Source organism: Tamandua tetradactyla, chromosome 11 (genome assembly GCF_023851605.1).
Source record: "Tamandua tetradactyla isolate mTamTet1 chromosome 11, mTamTet1.pri, whole genome shotgun sequence".
Taxonomy (NCBI): Eukaryota; Metazoa; Chordata; class Mammalia; order Pilosa; family Myrmecophagidae; genus Tamandua; species Tamandua tetradactyla.
Window position 1 is genome coordinate 29,503,637 of NC_135337.1, and position 17,227 is coordinate 29,520,863.

Below are 17,227 nucleotides of genomic sequence, written 5' to 3' on the forward strand. Positions count from 1 at the left end.
GTCAGGCAAGCACTGGCCTGACTGTTGGTACAAGGGTATTCCATGGCTGGTGGATAAACCAGAAGGCTGGTGTATTAAGTCATCAGTCAGTTGATTGCATCTGTGCTGATTATATCTGTGATCAACTAAGGCCTGCCTCCCACAACAAGATAACAATCAACTGAAGGCTTTTAAGGAAGGAGACACCTTCCCTGCTTCCTCAGCTAGCGAGCCTCTCCTGTGAAATTTGCCCAGACCCTTCACTGGAGCCGCCAACTTCACGGCCTGCCCTATGGATTTTGGACTCTTCCATTCCCACAGTTCCATGAGACACCTTTATAAATTTCATATTTACAGATCTCTCCTGTTGGCTCTGTTTCTCTAGAGAGCCCTAACATAATAAGTGAACTGCTGCCCAATTACACTATTAGGATAAATTGAGATGTTCAAATTTATTAGGCCTTCTTGGTTTTCCTTTACTATAGGCATCCCATGAGAATTTTTACTCTTTGAATGTATCGTCAAATCCAAATGTCATCCTGTGCTTTTCTTAGGACAACTTAAAGGTGTAAATAAGTTCATCTTATGAATGGATGAATGGGTTCTGATCAATTGGTAGTACCTCCCTGAGGCACTGGATTCCTCTCAGTAGAAAAGAGATACCAATGAGCAATGTCTGTCATGGGCATGTGAGAGTTGCCTGGCAATAAAAGTGCCACTTATCTGCTATTACCACTTTTTCTTCATCATGCGCTCATGCCTACCAGGCACTGACAGAACAGATTGAAAAACAAAATACAGCAAGTATCAGAGGGAGAGGAAGGTAGAAGAGAGACATGCTTAAGAACCAAAGTCTGAGGAAATGTAAATAAATGTCAAGACTAGGACTCAGAGGTCCTGCCTTTATGAGCCAAGGGGGACTCCACAATAACCAGAGCTTCCTCTCCTTTTCTTCCTCACCCTGGAATTCAACTAAAGCAAATCATTCATGGCTGAACATGGGGCTTTTGATTGGAAGGACATTAAGATGGAGGTTGCTCTTCTCAGAAGAATGAAATCAATTTCTTATCCCAACTCCCCCTCAAAGCAAAGTCCTGGGTGGTGCAACAGTGGCTCAGTGGCAGAGTTCTCACCCACCATGCCGGAGACCCAGGTTTGATTATCGGAGCCTGGCCATGCCAAAATAAAAAAGCAAAGTCCTACAACTTCGAGGACTATATGATTCTAATTAACCCATGACAGACATGTAAATTCCTCAGCTGACCCAACAGCTTCACTGGCCTTGTCTTCCTCTAATGGTCACTTTTCTTTGTCATTCCTAGTAGCTTGAATAACAGTAGAACCTTCCATTGCCCTTGTTTCCAGTTTCTTTCCTGCATGGTTGAGGTGGGGAGGAAAGATGGGAGAGTCATTCTAAGGAAAACACTGTTTTGTTGTGGAAAGCTGTTTCCATCCTCACTGCAACAATGCTCTGGTTCCCACAAGGGGAAACCCCTGTGGGCAAGATACTCTTCCGAACATTCTTTACCTCACCTCCTGAAAGCTTTGAAGTCCTAATGCCCCATTCAGATGAAGGCAGATTTCAGCGTCACTTATCAACAACATTTCAAGCAAGATTTCATGGCCATTGCTAGTCAGATGCTTAGGCACTATGACTGCTTGGATTCTGAAGATACAGAATATCTTGGTGCAGAGGAAAGAAGCAGACTGAAGGATGGGAAGGAGTCTGGCTGCCCTAGTGGAAGACAAGGAGTGTAGCTTCTCCCCTCATCTCCGTAGTACCCCGGCACCACATGAAAATTTAAAGCCACGTCCAGAAGGGGCCAGGTTGTTTAAGCAGAAAACTACCTTAGGATTGGTTTTGATAGGGCTCTAGCTTCCACTCACTGAATCTCAATATAACACTAAAAAACAAAATCTTTCTGATTTAGATTGCAAAGGGGCGGGGGGGGGGGGACTTGATTTGAATGAATATGTGATGGAACGTTCTTGGACCAGATTAGCACATGGGATAGGGGAGAGTTAGCCAGGGTCTGTGGGTCATCTTACATACTGCCTAAGTGCAGAGGGGCATTTAATATGACAATGGTAAACAGTTAGAACAAGCTTGGTGAGACTATATCAGGAGCTTGCTAAACCTGAAATCTAAATCTTAAATCAAATTCTATCAAATGAAATATTAAAAACTACCTAAGTTTATGTACTTATCATCCAACAGCTACAATAATTCACCTACTGTGGAAGAGCTAAAAATGAGGGATCATGGTGTATTTGTGAAACAATATTTTATTTCCAAGTCTGGCTTGCAAGGCAGTTCTAAGTTTGCAGAGGACAGACCCATGCCTGTGGTATGTGGCCATAAAAACTCCTTATCACTGAAAAAGGATGGATTGCAAATTCCATCTTTTAAAACAGAGGTCTTGGAGATTCTGCAGGCAGGAGAACATTTGATGACGCCAAAAGAATGGTCACACCAAAAGAACGGCATGACCCTGATGATGATTAATGAATAGTCCAGGTATCTTCCTCTAAGACCACTGAGAAGGCTCTCCACATTCCAACCCCAGGCACTGGTTGTGATGGTAATTGCAGGAAGACATTCCTTATACTTATTTCTCTGGTGTTTGGAAAAAAGGTACTGCTCTGAAACTATAATTGCCTTGCAGTGGGCTCTGCTGACAGCAGCTTCTCCAGATGGCCCAGGGCAGGGGGCTGGATCATCTGTATAGACTGGGTGGCTGCATGGGCAGGAAGTGGAGGGGGAGGGTGCCATGACACAGTGTCTCCTTGGCCTCCGAGCTTTTGCTTCTCTCAGTGTCTTCCCATTGGGCTGAAGGGGCCAGCAGCTCGATGACATATTCCTCTCAGTGGCCAGATGACTAGTCTAGGCAGAGGCTCCTTAACAGTGGGAAAGGGGGGAAGGGGGAGAAATACCCTGGACTCTCTGGGCCTTCTCCATCTGGCTTACCATGATGAATATCGTCAGGAGGAAGATGCTCATTGACATGACAGAGAAGCTGTCCAGGAACCAGGTACACCAAATCACCATGTTAGACACGCCCTGATTTTTCAAGGTCTCCTTCAGCCTCAACTCCTTCTCCAAGACAATGCTCTTTACAGTCATGGAGACAGAATAGATCCAGGCCAGCACCATGAAGAAAGGGAAACAGCGGTTCAGGATGATCATAAAGCTGAAGTGAAAGGAGAGAAACAGAATAGTAACGTTCCCCACATCTTCAGAAGTGAAGTAAACTTGTGTTGAATGAATGTGCTGAGAACAAAGTCCTGGTGTAGTGAAGGGAAAGCAGAAAAATCTCTGCTGGGCATTCAGAGAGCTTGGATATTTTACTTCATTATACTTTTGTCCTAAATCATTACTTTTTCTTTAGAGCAAATGGTAGTTTTCTGGTTAGCCCAGATGAAAGCTCTGTAAATGAGATGTGTAGATAAGATCACACAGTGTATTTTGCACAGTGTGGCTCTTCCCTGCAGGCCCTCGCCGGGAAGGGTGGGAGCTTTGGTGTTATGGGGTATGAGTGGAATAGATAGGTTCATACCAACTGGCCCTGAAGCCCAATAAGGTAAATCAAGAGGAAGAGGATCAATAATTGGGCTCCCCAAGGGGGTCAGAGAGTTCAGCACTGTCTGCCTTGGAGAGTCAAACCCTAGTTATGCAGAAAAAGACACAACATAACTAAACAGTGTAGCACTTTCCCAAGACAATGGACCCATGAAATTAATCAGCCAATGATCCAGGACTCCAAGAGCCACTGACTCCACCAGCCCTGTGCAAGTGGAGTAGATTTATGGATATAGCCACTCCAACGAACAGGGCAGATTTGATATTTTGTAATTATTTTCTTGTGAAATTTACATGCTTCATGTGCTAGTAAAGCCCTTGGGATTATTAATCTCCTGAAAACTTGGGGTGTTTTCAAAGGAAGGGCCCAATTCCAGTGTAGGAGTATTTCACTCAAGATGGCCCTAGGGTGAGAACCATAAATTCATTAAACCTGCACTGGCCACCAGAGGTCTCTCCCACACCAAATGACCCAAATCCCTACCAGCTTCCCACATTCACTTCCTTTCCAGTCACATTCTGATCCTAAAAGTGGGACTGGACTTTGGCCCCTGAGTGTACATCCTATCACTGCCTATTATCCATACCCAAAATGACTGCAGAATGGCCACTAGTGCTTTGCATTATCTCCCTTACTCTTCTATAGACCTCAGAATGGAGGCGATTGGACTGGAGTGTTGAGAGAGGGTTTCCTGTGCCAACACTGGGTTTTATTTTACTGTCTCACCAGTTGGATATTTGACTCTTCCATTTCAGGGTGTGCAAATTTCTTTCCTCCCTGAACTGCGCGGAAGTACATGTCTCCTATGGTGAACCTCCCAGTTTTCCTCTAAGAGTTCAATCCCTAAGCCAGGTAGGTGTAGGTCTCCGCTGCTGTCCTGGGAGACATTTTTATCCCATCTACCATGGTAAATCAGCCCTCTCGGCCTTCTCCTCCCTCTCTGTCCCTCTTTCTACCACCTCCCAAATCTACATTCAGCAAAAACAGTAGCCTACATGCTTAGCTTGCTACTGGCCAACAAATATACATGTCTGGGTGGGGGTACAGAGCACATTCCTCTACCTTTTCTTAATTAAGCATGCATCATGGGAATGTTAATTAAGGAAGGAGCCACATTATTCTGAGGCTCCTAGGAACAGGACCTACTTATAATGCAGAGTCCTAATTCCCTGATTTGGCAATCATTGGGCAAACACTCTGACCAGAGCCCTTCTACATACCAAACATACTACGTAGTGGGAAGTTTAAAAAACCTTTGTCCCCTCACCCATCTCACTTCCCTTGCTTTAATATTCACCTTCCCTTTTTACCCACACTACTAACTCCTTTCTCTCTACCTGTCACTTCACTTTCTTATCTCCCCCTGCCTGGAGCCTGGGAGAAGCAGGCACCACAACCAGGGCACCATTCTCCCCAGTTTGGCACCAGCCCCTGGGTTTCTCTCCAGGTCCAGATTGAAGCCTGGAGAGCACCAATCCCGCTGCAGCACCTGCACCCCGATTGGCTTGTCTGGGAGGAGGACCGGGACCCTGGGACTCACGAGTCATCCACGAAGCAGGGGTAAGGCATCTGCTGGAGATACACTCCCACTGGGACTTCAGCCTGGACCTGGCTCTTAGTGATCCCGCGTTCAATCATATCCTGCAGATAGGCGAACCCTCCCCAGATGTAACGAAAGTCTTCCACGGGATCGGCTCTGGGACCAGAATCCCAGTACCTAAGAAGAAACCCAGAGAGAAGGATAAAAGGATGCTTGTGGGAATGGAGGGCTTACTCGTACTTCACAAGTATGAGGTCACTCAGAATTTGGACACACTCTTCCTGAAATCTTTCTCTTAAACTCTTCCAAACTATTCCATTGTATTTTCTAGTTCAGTGTGACTCTAGTTTTTTATTATTATCATTCAAGGACTCTACCCTTAGCTTTACAGCCTTTCCTATGTCCTCTTATTTAACTTAATTTACTGATTTATAGGTCAAGCCCAGGTTCAAATCCTCACTCCGTACCAAAGGTCGTTTCTCCCTGAGTTTGGAGAAACCCCATTTGCAGTATCACTATCTAGAGGTTCTATCACCAAATTGCCCAGAGGCCAGCCTGGGACAAGTGCTGAGTCAAAGGGTGTGAGGATGGCAGGTGGGCACTTCTAGTCCCAACAGCTAACAGCCAGCCAGTCAGCTGAGTTCTTTGACCCAAGTGTTTTTATGGCTTTCCAGGGAAACCTCCCTTCCCTGTCTCCTGGCTCAGGAGACAGGTGGCCTGAGCCCAGAGGAGCCACCTTTGCTCTATACATTCCTGGGGTGGCCAGGACCTTCTGAGATGCCTGAGACATCACCTGTCTTTGATCTTGTTGGTCTTCTCCACCACGTCGATATCCATTCGGATCTTGTACTTCACATGGGACGGCAGGGAGCTGGTCCAGGGGTACATGTCAGGGAAGACCACGCCAGCCCAGAACCTGTTTTCCTCCAGCAGCGACAGGGCGCGTTGGGTAAGCTGAATTTCATCATCGTAGCTTTCAAACTTATTCAGGACCAAACACTGCAGATAATCACCAAGGTTGAGAGAGTTTGAGGAGCACCAACAGCACAGATTCAACTGCAAAAGTGGCAGAGGACAAGGGCTGCCATGCCAGGGGATGGGTCAAATGTAACGAGACCTACAAACCCAGTGTTTGCTTAACTCCAGAGTCCGTTGTCAATTTTTCAATGTGTCTAGATTTAAGGGTGAAAGGGGGCTCGGAAATGCTGACTTGCTCTTAGTCCAGCAGATTTAGTGAGGACCGCCCTATCCAGCTGTCCAAGGCTTGTAAATATGCAATTCCTCAAAATGACAAAAATACTCCCTGCTCTCACTCCCCAGCGTGAGGAGGTGAGGGAGTGGGGTCATGTTGGATAGAGGCGGTTTTGAAGATCAGAAGGCCTGATGATAAAAGAATTTTAAAAAGAGAGAGAAACATTCCTGGTGCTGAACCTTCCTGCCTCTCTCCATACACACAAGCACGACCAGCTGAGGGAAGAACAGGGAGGAAGAAAGAGAGTAATATAGAGCTGAACGGGTTTAGTCAGAGAAATCATTTCCAATCACAATCTTACGTCAGGTAATGCTGGTGGAGGGGAATTGCCTGACATGTCTCCTTCTCCCCCAGAAAAGTAAAAACATTGTCCACCAAGAGAGCAAACCCATTATTTTAATTTGAATATTAGAGGCCGTCCATTTTTGTTGATCTATTAAAGCACTGCACTATACTTGTATTTGTTTTTTCTTAGCCGCTTGCTCCTGTAACATGTGATGGGCATTTGCATTGATGTTTCTTTCTTAGAATTTAATTCACAAAAGGTCAGATAAGCTTGTCTTGATTAATTTGTTCACGGAATATTTAGGGAGAGCCTGCAATTTGCTGCCTTCTCAGCTCCAGGGATGCAATGAAAGAGAGATAAAAATCTTTTCTGGAAAGGAACTCTAGACCCAATGAGGGAGAGGGTTAGAGTAAACCAACAATTGTTCTAGAGAATGGCCGGATTCTGAAGACAGTAAACCCAGATGCTCTGGGACCTCAGAGGAGGGACATACCGAAGTTTAGCTGCAGGGACTAGGGAAGGCTGCCTCAAGGGAGGGACCCTTGGGTGGGATGAGCTTAGGGAGAGTGGAGTTGAGTAGTCAGACAAGAACACTAGAAAGTTGGGTGGGGACCAGCTCGTGTTCACCCTGCTGAATTTTGTAGGGTGACCAACTGACTAAGAGCTTTCCAGGATGTGGGTCTTTCAGCATTCCGTGCAAACTCTAAAAAGCCATAAGGAGCCACTGCAGGGTTTTAAGCAGGGAAGTGGCATATGGGATCTGATTGTGTTTCAGAGAGATCACTGGTAGGGAGGGTGGAATGGGTTGGAGTGGGCAAAGGGAGGGAGCAGGAAGGCTGGTTCGAGGGCTGCAATTGAGGTATTGTGGCCTTACAGGAAAAAATTAATTCTCACAGAGAGCCTGTGAGTTACCTGGAACCCCAACTTTACAGAAGAAGAAATTGCCTAAGGTTATGCAGTTAGAAAGTGGCAGTCCTGGGTTCCTTCCCCATTTTTCACGTCCTGGCCCAGAGCTCTTCCCGCCATATTGCAGCTACTCCAGAGCAGCAGAAATAGCCCCGCTCACATGCCCGGAATTGTAGTTTCCACAGGCCCTTCCTGTCTGCAACACTTTCATAAAGTAGGCAGGGCAGGGATTATGATTATGTATTTATCATTCTACAACCCAGGAAACTTAGGTTCAAAGAGGCTGAGAAAATCCCCCAAGGTAGCAGAGAGGTATCAATTCCCAGTTCATTTGATTCCACAATTATTAATAGGAGAAATAAAAAAGAAAAGAAAACAAGAAAGGTGGACTCAACCTAAGGCCCTGACTGAGAGCCAAGCCGCCACAGGGCAGATAAGTCCAACTCATTCACTGGAAGCTTCCTGCTTGCTTAACCATGAACCCCACCCCAGGGGCATGGGAGCCCCTCACCCAGGGCAGGTACCGCTTATCACCCACGAGCTGCATTGAACAAGGAGTGGCAGACCCTTCCTCCTCAGGCCTCCTGAGCTAAACTGTCCAGCCTCAGGCCCCAGGACCATGTACATTTTTCTCTCCATAAAAAATCTGCTCCATAAAAAGAAAGAGAACAAGGGGACTGAACTTTCCAGCTGATATGGGAAAGAGGAACACAGGTACATGAGAAAACCTAGGGACAAAGGCTCACGTGACATTACACAGAGAAGAGAGTTATTTTAAAAGGAGAGTGAACTGGCATTTCTTTAAGAAACACCAGTAGGTTTAGTTATACATCATGAAGTTAAGAAAAAGGGAATTTTCTTTAGTCAGCTATTCTCTGGCAAATGGGCATTGCCCGGCCTAACACTGGCCTGTCCTTAGATGAGATGAACGACACAAGTGCCTCATACACGGGAGGTTCTTGATAAATGTTCATTTCCCCTGGACAGAAACAACGTTGGGTTTGCTATTTTATAAATGGCCTTTTGTGAGGAATTTTATTATGGACTTTCACCATACATAAAAGGCCAGAGACCTGGCACCCCGTACACCCGTGTTTGACAGTTTTTAACCCAACAGTGGTTCTGTGGGGAGGGGGTACTCCACAGACCCCGTCAGTCGGCTGCAGGGGCAAGGAGGAGGGAATATTGAATGTAATATATATATATAGTAGTTTAGTTCTGATGCCTCCTTGATATATATATATATATAGCAAATATATATATTTTAAGTTTTCTTCTTGATATATATATATATATAACTATATATATAAATATATAGCAAAACTATATATACAAATATATATATATATATATATATATTTAAGTTTTCTTCAGGAGCTCAATGTTCTACAAGAATGAGTAATAATCTTACTTTATCAATTTCGGTGAGATTAGCCCTGTACACAGAGTTTAGTATTGAGCACTAGAGTGACTCTGAAAATAAATTTCTAAAATGAAAAACAAAAGAAAGTTGGGACATGAAAGCTCATCTTCACAGTAGTACATTGTGACACCCAAGGGACGTTCTAACAACTCACTCGCAGTATCACAGGACATTTCAACAGAAGAAGGCGCCTTAGAGGTTTGTGGTCTGATGTCCTTGCTTTACTGGTGAGGAGACTGGGATTGAGGGTCAAGGGCCCTTGGAAGAAGAATCTATCTGTGCCTTCACGCGCCAAGTCTAGAAGGTGGTGCTGTCCCCACACGTTATTCTGTAAGGGGAAGCTGCACTCCAACCACAAAGTAGGAGCACAGTTTTCCTGAACAAGGACATTTCCTTCTGGCCCTAGAGTTGCACTGTCCAGGAGAGCTTCCTGGGATGTGGGAATATTCTGTATCTGCCCTGTCTGATGTGGGAGCCAGGAGCTACAGGTGGCTATGGAGCACTTGAAATGTGGCTAGTGCAACTGAGACACTGAATTTTTTATTTTAACTCATTTAAGTTTAAATAGCCACAATGGTACAATGGTCGTTGTAATGGACAGCACAGCTCTAGAGACTATAAGTTCCTTGAGCCCTGGGACCATGCCTTGTGGTCTCTGGAAATGTATTTGCTCATGATGGGGACCCAATAAGTGTTTATTGAGCCGAATTCACTTAAATCTAGAAGTCCTGAATGCTGCAGGAAGAAAAACTTTACTACCATGTGTTTTGAACATAATCCTGTGTACCCTGGATTGCGATGATAAGCTAGGAAAAATTACTGTAAAATGAATTTCTTATGATGCTAGTGAGAGTATAAGCTGATTATACCTTGAAATTTTAAAAACAAACAAAAAAAAAATACATTTTTACCAGGGGCCAGTGGGAGAAGGGAACGGGGGATTATTTTTTACGGGTACTGAGTTTCTGTTTGGGGTAATGAAAAGGTTTTGGTGATGGATGGTGCTGATGGTAGCACAACACTATGAAGGTAACCAATGCCGTTGCATCATGCATTCACAAATGGTTAAAATGGCATATATTTTTTTTAAAGTTTTATTCACACACCACACAATCTGTCTGACGTGGACAATCAATGGCTCTCAGTATATTTACAGAGTTGTGCATACATCACCACAATCAATGTGAGAACATTTTCATTACTCCAAGAAGAGAAGCTCCATACCCTTTATTTCCCCTTATTATTAACACTTAGCTTTGGTATGGTACCTCTGTTACAACTGATGATAGAATATTGCAATACTACTGTTAACTATAGTCCACAGTTTGCATTAGCTATATTTTTTCCTCATAAACCACCTATTATTAACACCTTGTAATAGCGACATACATTTGTCCTAGTTCATGGAAGAACATTCTTATATTTGTACATTAACCACAGTCATCGCCCACTGCAGGGGTCACTATGTTGTGCAGTCCCATGTTTTAACCTCCAGCTTTCCTTCCCGTGATGGACACGACCCTAAACCTCCCCTTCCAGTCACACCCACACCCATAATTCAGCACTGTTCATTACACTCATAGTAATGTGCTACCATCGCCTCTATCCATTTTCAAGCATTTACAATCAACCTCTTTAAAAATTCTGATCAAATTAAGCGTCCCCTCCCCATTTTCTACCCTCTGTCTAACTCCTGGTAACCTATATTTTCTAGATTTTAACCCCATGTGTTTGCTCTAAAATGCCATATTTTATGTTGTATATATGTTAGCACAATAATTTTTAAATTACATTTTAATAATGTGACTTTCAGAGCTATCTAGCACATTCTCTTTTTACTCTCATGTCTTCAGGGGAAATAATCTTGGAATAAACAGCTGATGCTGTCAGTGACATTGTTGACTCCTGCAGTGACGTGGGCTCCATCCTGGCTGGTTTATCAGGCAGCTGATGCACAGTCAGGTTTCCTGCTGTGTCCCCCGAGATTGGTATTCTGATACTCTCTGGAAAAATAAAACTCGAAAGGTTCTCAAACACTCATGTTCTACCCTGAACCATGTGACCCATTTTAAAAGTCGGTTTACCATTCCCGTCTTGGAAAACGGTATAGCATAGTGTTTAAGAATCAAACAGACCTGAATGCCAGCCCAGCTCTGCTGGTTCCTGACTGTGTGGCCTCTGTTTCCCTATCTGTTAAAGTGGAGACAGGACCTATCTCCTCGGTCTGTTCTGAGGATCACATGAGACAGGGTTTGCATAGGGCTCAGCCAGTGCCTCACTGCAAGAACAAAAGCTGATGTCTATTAAAGGCTTACTGCATGTCCCAAATTGGCCCAAGAGCTTTACTTGTATTAATCCATTTAATCCTCACTACAACCTTAGGAGGTCGGTTACTCTTTTCACTCCAAGTACATTTATGAGGCACAGTGAGTTAAAGTCACTTGTTTAATGTCCTCCGCTATAACCCAAGTAAACTGGCTCGAGTCTGTGTATTTGTTAACCACTGTGTATACTAAGTTACTGTCTCATAAATAATGAAGACTCAATAAATGCCAATTATTATTACTGCATTTGCAAAATAACTTGAAAGTTAATAGAGTTTAGTGATTTTTAAGTTCCTTCCAGGCCATCTTTCTTTCATGACAGCTGTTTGCCAGGGGAAGGAGGTAGTTATTCTCTTTAAATAATAGCATCTCGGAACAAAGCTGTCCTCAGCTGATCCATAGCACCTGATCTGATTAAAACAATGTGATGGGCAGAGGCCAAAGCCCCACCTGGGATGGGAGGAGCCTATATCACTCACTGGTGTTCACTGGCTAATCATTGTTCATTAGGCAAAAATCAGACAACTTCTATCCAGAAGAAGGTCTCATAAAGCTAGCCCTCACCAAGTCTTCCCAAGTCAAAGCAGAGCACTTGTAGAAGCTACTTTGGACATGTGTCAGAACTCCCTGGGTCACCATCTGAAATATGACTCATGATGCATCCTTGAATTCTCATAAGGAGGCTACCTGCCTCACAGCCAGTGGCCTCCTTTCCTATTGGCATTTGCTTTGGTCCCTGAAGTTAAAATCTTGGCAAATGGGCATGAATATTCACAGGAGTGTGTGTGAGTTTAAGTGTTTAGGAAGCAAAGGTGAATGATTAAACCCTCAGCTGAGGTTTTGATATCTTTGGTCTTATCTAAGTAGCTTGTAAATTAGAACATAGGTCCTAATGAGGCTGAGTCCGTGGAAGCTATATACCTCTACACAGAGAGAAACTATGCTGGTCATAGATATTGAGGAAAAATGTAGGTAGACAAGAACTGCCTCAACATAAAGCTATCACCACTATTGGGAAAAGAATTTAAAAGGCATCTTCAGACACTGAAAGGACTTGAAAGTGTCCTTCAGTGTCATAAAGTGATTTATGTCTTCAGAGGTAGATTTGGGGCAAATGTTGCAACCAGATTTCAGAATCTCAGTATGAACCATTATAACACCCTATGACAGAAATGGCAGAAATACAAGAAAAGGGGTTTCCTTGTCCTCTTCAGCCCCCAACTGCTACAGCTGAACCTGTTTGGCTGGGCCACCATCCTTTGACTGAAATCTACACGAGACCTATGGTTCCTTGTCAGTTGTCTTGCTGATAGTCACCAGGAAGCAGAGTTCACCCTGGTGGAAGGGGTTAGAACTCAATCCAGGGAAGCCAGCTGTGTTCCAAGACCTCTCGGGAATGTAGTCATTTGTTTACACAGCTAAATCAAACATTACTTTGGGAGGAGGAGCCGCAGAAGCAGCAGGCTTCCTTCTTCAAACTGTGACCTCTCCAACTCCAATTTAAACACATTAAGTAATAGATAAATTAAATGGTCTGTTAAGTGGGAAATGCTGTTTAGTGGTGGCAACAAAAGAAAGAAGTCTCTAAAGCTCTCTCTTTGCTTGAACTTGATAATCAAAGGGACCTGGCACCCTATGCTGACACCATGGCACAAGCAGCCATAGTTTTGACTAATATAACCAGGACATGTCAGAGGTGAGGTCTTCATGGAAAAGTGAGGCCCAGTGCCCTTGGAGATGTTGGCTCTATAATCCAGCCTCTCACATCTCAGAGAACAAAGAAGCTGAGGCATGACAATGGGCCTTAAGTGGTCCCGCTGGTGTTAATTTAGACACCTGGGGCTCCTTTTGAAAAATGCCGATGAAGTGGACTAACATCCCAGAAGGGCTTTCCTGGCAGATCTAAAGGGTAACACACAAGATTCATTTCCTACTACATGGAAAAACCCACTGGATAGAATAGCCTTGGACTATTTGAGTTGCTTGAGGCATTGCAATAAATTTTCTCTCGCACATTGGCTACTGTGAACTGACATCTGAAACATTCAACCAGAAAGGGTAAGGAAATGCACTGCAACTGGAAGACAAAGGGACAGGAAATGCACAGCTGCTAAAAAATGTCCTGTCTGTTTCTATAACAAATAAATTAAATACAATAATGAAACAAATTAAAAGGTCAAGCTAGAGTACAAAGATTCACATTGGGTCAAATGCTGGCTATCTAGTTGGGCCCAAGGGAAGACACAGTAGCCTGGTTGATGACTGCAGGGCACTTTAGCTCCCAAAGCTTTCTTGTTTAATCATTCCAATAGCTCCAGGACGTGATGTTATAGTCAAAATATTTAATAATCAACAAAACTGGGCACTGACCAATCAGAACAGATTCTGGCCACGCTAGTGAATGCCACCCAAACTGCAGCTTGAGTTATCATCCTCATTGACAATGGAACAGTGACGCTGCCCCAAATCAGAGCCCATAAATAAGTGCTAGAGACAGTGTCCCATCACCTATAGGACAAAGCTCAAAAGGGCTCTCAAGGGGATGCACGGGTGGGTCAGTGGTAGACTGTTTGCCTTCCATGAGGGAGACCCAGGTTTGATTCCCAGACCATGCACCGTCCCACCACCAAAGAAAAAAAAAACTTGATCATTTAAAAAAGGCTCTCAGCAGCCTTGCCTGGTTGACATTTCTAGTCCCGACACTATTCACTTCCCTGATGCTACAGCCACACCTCTAGGCAGACTGTCTGCTTCACTTGAACTCGTCTTGCACGTCATACCTCTTTCCCTATGCCTTTCTGCCTTGCTTAGCTAGTAAATGCTACTCAATCTTCAAGGTCCAGCATATATATTATTTTCAGTTTTATTTTATGCCACTGACATTCCACTAGTGTTAAGTCAGGAGATCAAAAAGATAGACAAGACAGGGTTTTTTGGGCCTTAAGGGGTTCATAGTCTATGGGGAGGAGGGAGCATCTGAACAAATAGTTATCAAGGGTCATGAAGAAGGGAATATGGTGCATAGAAGAAGACTTGAAATACAGGAGCTGAGTCCTGAAGGATGAATGCAGGTGCTGACCAGGCAGTCAAGGAGAGGGGAGGGAAGGGCTCAGCCTGGATAAAATGGGAGGCCTGAGGCAGCATGCCATTCCATATAATGGGAGAGAGTCGTGACTGGCCTAGATTGCATGGGCTTTACCTTCTCAGCATTGAGGAGTCACTGAGGAGCTTTAGGTGGGGTATGCCATGGTGAGACAGGGACTTTAGAACTATCTCACTGAAGGCAACGTGGGAGCTGAACAGCAGTAGTGAGAGACTGAAGACCTTGTGACCAGCTAGGAGTCAGAGGTCTTGCAGAAGATGATACAGAAGGCCATAGAGAGGGAGAGGAAGGAAGGACTGCAGAGACAATTTAGAGGAAGAAGTGACAGTTCTTGGAGGATTTGTGACATTTTGAATTTGGATCTGTGCAAATCTTTTTCTACCTCATCAGACTGAATATTGTTCCAACAGCCCTATGAGTGACCATTTCAAGGGCATTATTTGATGTTATGTTTATGTCTTCAAATAAAATGTGAGTTTCTAGGGGTCAAGGACTAATTGCATTTATTCAGAGGTAGGTAATTCAGTAAATGTAAATATATGAATCATTCAATAAACTCAAATCTCTTTTTGTTTCCTACACTAAATCTGATTATTTTCAAGCCCTGAAGACTAAATCAGAATAGTGTCTATTATCCTGAATATTACAAAAATAATAACTGCTGCCTTCATCAGACACATATAAGTTATCCAAGCAGTAGTCATTGAATGTCTTACTTAATATGCCCCACATGTTATAGGGGAAGAACCTTCTCATCAGAGCAGGACAGATTAGCATCCTGATCATAATTCTGGGGAATCAGAATTCTGGATCCCCCACTTACTTGCTGTGGAATTTCAGGCCAGTCAATAAACTTCTTTGAGGTTCCATTTTTAAATCTATAAAATGACAACAGTAAGGCAGACAGCGTTGCTGGGAGTGTTACATGAGATGAGGTGTAAAAAGAGCCCTACTTAGTGCCTGGCTCATGCTGCCTGGAGCTCAGGCTCCAACAAATGTAAGTCTCTTCCCTCCACTCACAACCCTCAGCCCACCCCCTCCCTGGATTCTCCTTCCTCAGACCAGTTCTATGTCTCTAAGAGATGGAAGAGACATAAAATAAGGTCATTGCCCAAGAACTGCTTGTTACCTAGTTCATGGGCCTTGCAATAAATCCTAGCTCCAGTGGTTTAGCATGTCCCCTTCCTATCTCCCCTCTTTTCCCTAGCCTCTCCATGTATATCTTGAGTCAATGAAACAACAGAAGAAAGCAATAGGACAGATAATCCACACATGCCCATATATCTGACTCTAAAGTACATTTCATGGTCAATAACTTTGTCTTCCTAATCCTATTTTCTCTTAGGCTAACCTTAAAAATATACTTCCTGACCACATTCCAGTTGGGGGTGGTGGCATGTGGCCAAGAGCAGGCAAAGTAGAGAGGAAAAATAGTTTTAAAAAATCCTGCTACTCATCATTCCTCAACAAGCTAATCACCATGTAGATAGTAAAGAATTATACACATGTATTGACTGTGTTGATAGCTGAGGAAAAAGCAGTTAATGCATGCATGTCTTTTTAAGAACTCAGTGAAAGGTAGGTGTTACTGGTTAAAGTGCAATTTTATGCTTTAATCAGGGGTATTTTCATATTAAAGTTTGGCTGAATTCAGCTTCCTGATATGAAATTCAAGACCTGAAATTTAAATATACTCTGAAATTCAAAAACACTGTGAATTCTAAATAGTGTTTCATCTGTGAAGGCATAGCCTTTAACTAAACAAAGACATCAAAAGAGATAGGTATGTGTGTGTTTGTTTTAATTAAAGGGTAATCAGAGGAATAAAATTTATTTCCCCAATTATGCTTTTCTCCAAAAGCAAAATATATATGTGAAAGAATGAAAGAGGACCCCTACCTTACACCCTATACAAAAATTAACTCAAAGTGGATCAAACACCTAAATATAAGAACTAGCACCACAAAGCTTCTAGAAGAAAATGTAGGAAAATATCTTCAAGACCTAGTAATTGGAGGTAGCTTACTAAACTTTACACAAAAGCACAAGCAACAAAAGAAAAAGTAGATAAATGGGAACTCCTCAAAATTAAATGCTTCTGCACCTCAAAAGACTTTGTCAAAAGGTGAAGAGGTAGTCAACTCAATCAATAGGAGAAAATATTTGGAAAGCACACATCAGACAAAGGTCTGTGTATATCCTGTATACACAAAGAAATCATATAACTCAACAACAAAAGAACAACCCAATTATAAAATGGGCTAAAGATATGAATAGGCATTTTGTGAAGAGCAAATACAGATGACTCAAAAGGACATGAAGAGATGCTCATTTTCATTGGCTATGAGGAAAATGCAGATCAAGGTGACAGTGAGATACCACCTCACACCTGTAAGAATGGCTGCTATTAAACAAACAGGAAACTATAAATATTGGAGAAGATGTGGAGAAATTGGGACACTTTTGCACTGCTGGTGGGAATGTATAATGGTGCTGCCACTATGGAAGATTATTTGGCGGTTCCTTAGGAAACTAAATATCGAGTTGCCCTGTAACCCAGCAATACCACTACTCAGTATATACCCAGAAGAGCTGAAAGCAATGACACAAATGGACATTTGCACACTGATGTTCATAGCAGCATTATTCACAATCACCAAAAGATGGAAACAAACCAATGTCCACCAACAGATGAGTGGATTAACAAAATGTGGGATATACAGATGATGGAATATTATACAGCAGTAAGACAAAATGATGTCCTGAAGCACATGATGAGATGGATGAGCCTTGAGGACAAAATGCTGAGTGAAATAAGTGAGACGCAAAAGGA

General features: G+C 43.3%; 1 protein-coding gene across 1 annotated transcript in view; it reads right to left on the minus strand.

Annotated features, from left to right (window-relative positions):
* The window catches only part of ABCA4 (ATP binding cassette subfamily A member 4), a 157,356-nt gene that overhangs the window by 78,321 nt on the left and 61,808 nt on the right, over positions 1–17,227 (minus strand). Inside the window, exons 12-14 of the mRNA XM_077119351.1 lie at positions 5,894–6,099; positions 5,101–5,277; positions 2,948–3,170 (exon numbers count right to left, since the gene is read on the minus strand). Coding sequence (XP_076975466.1) covers positions 2,948–3,170; positions 5,101–5,277; positions 5,894–6,099 — 606 coding nt within the window. The remainder of the gene's footprint in view (positions 1–2,947; positions 3,171–5,100; positions 5,278–5,893; positions 6,100–17,227) is intronic.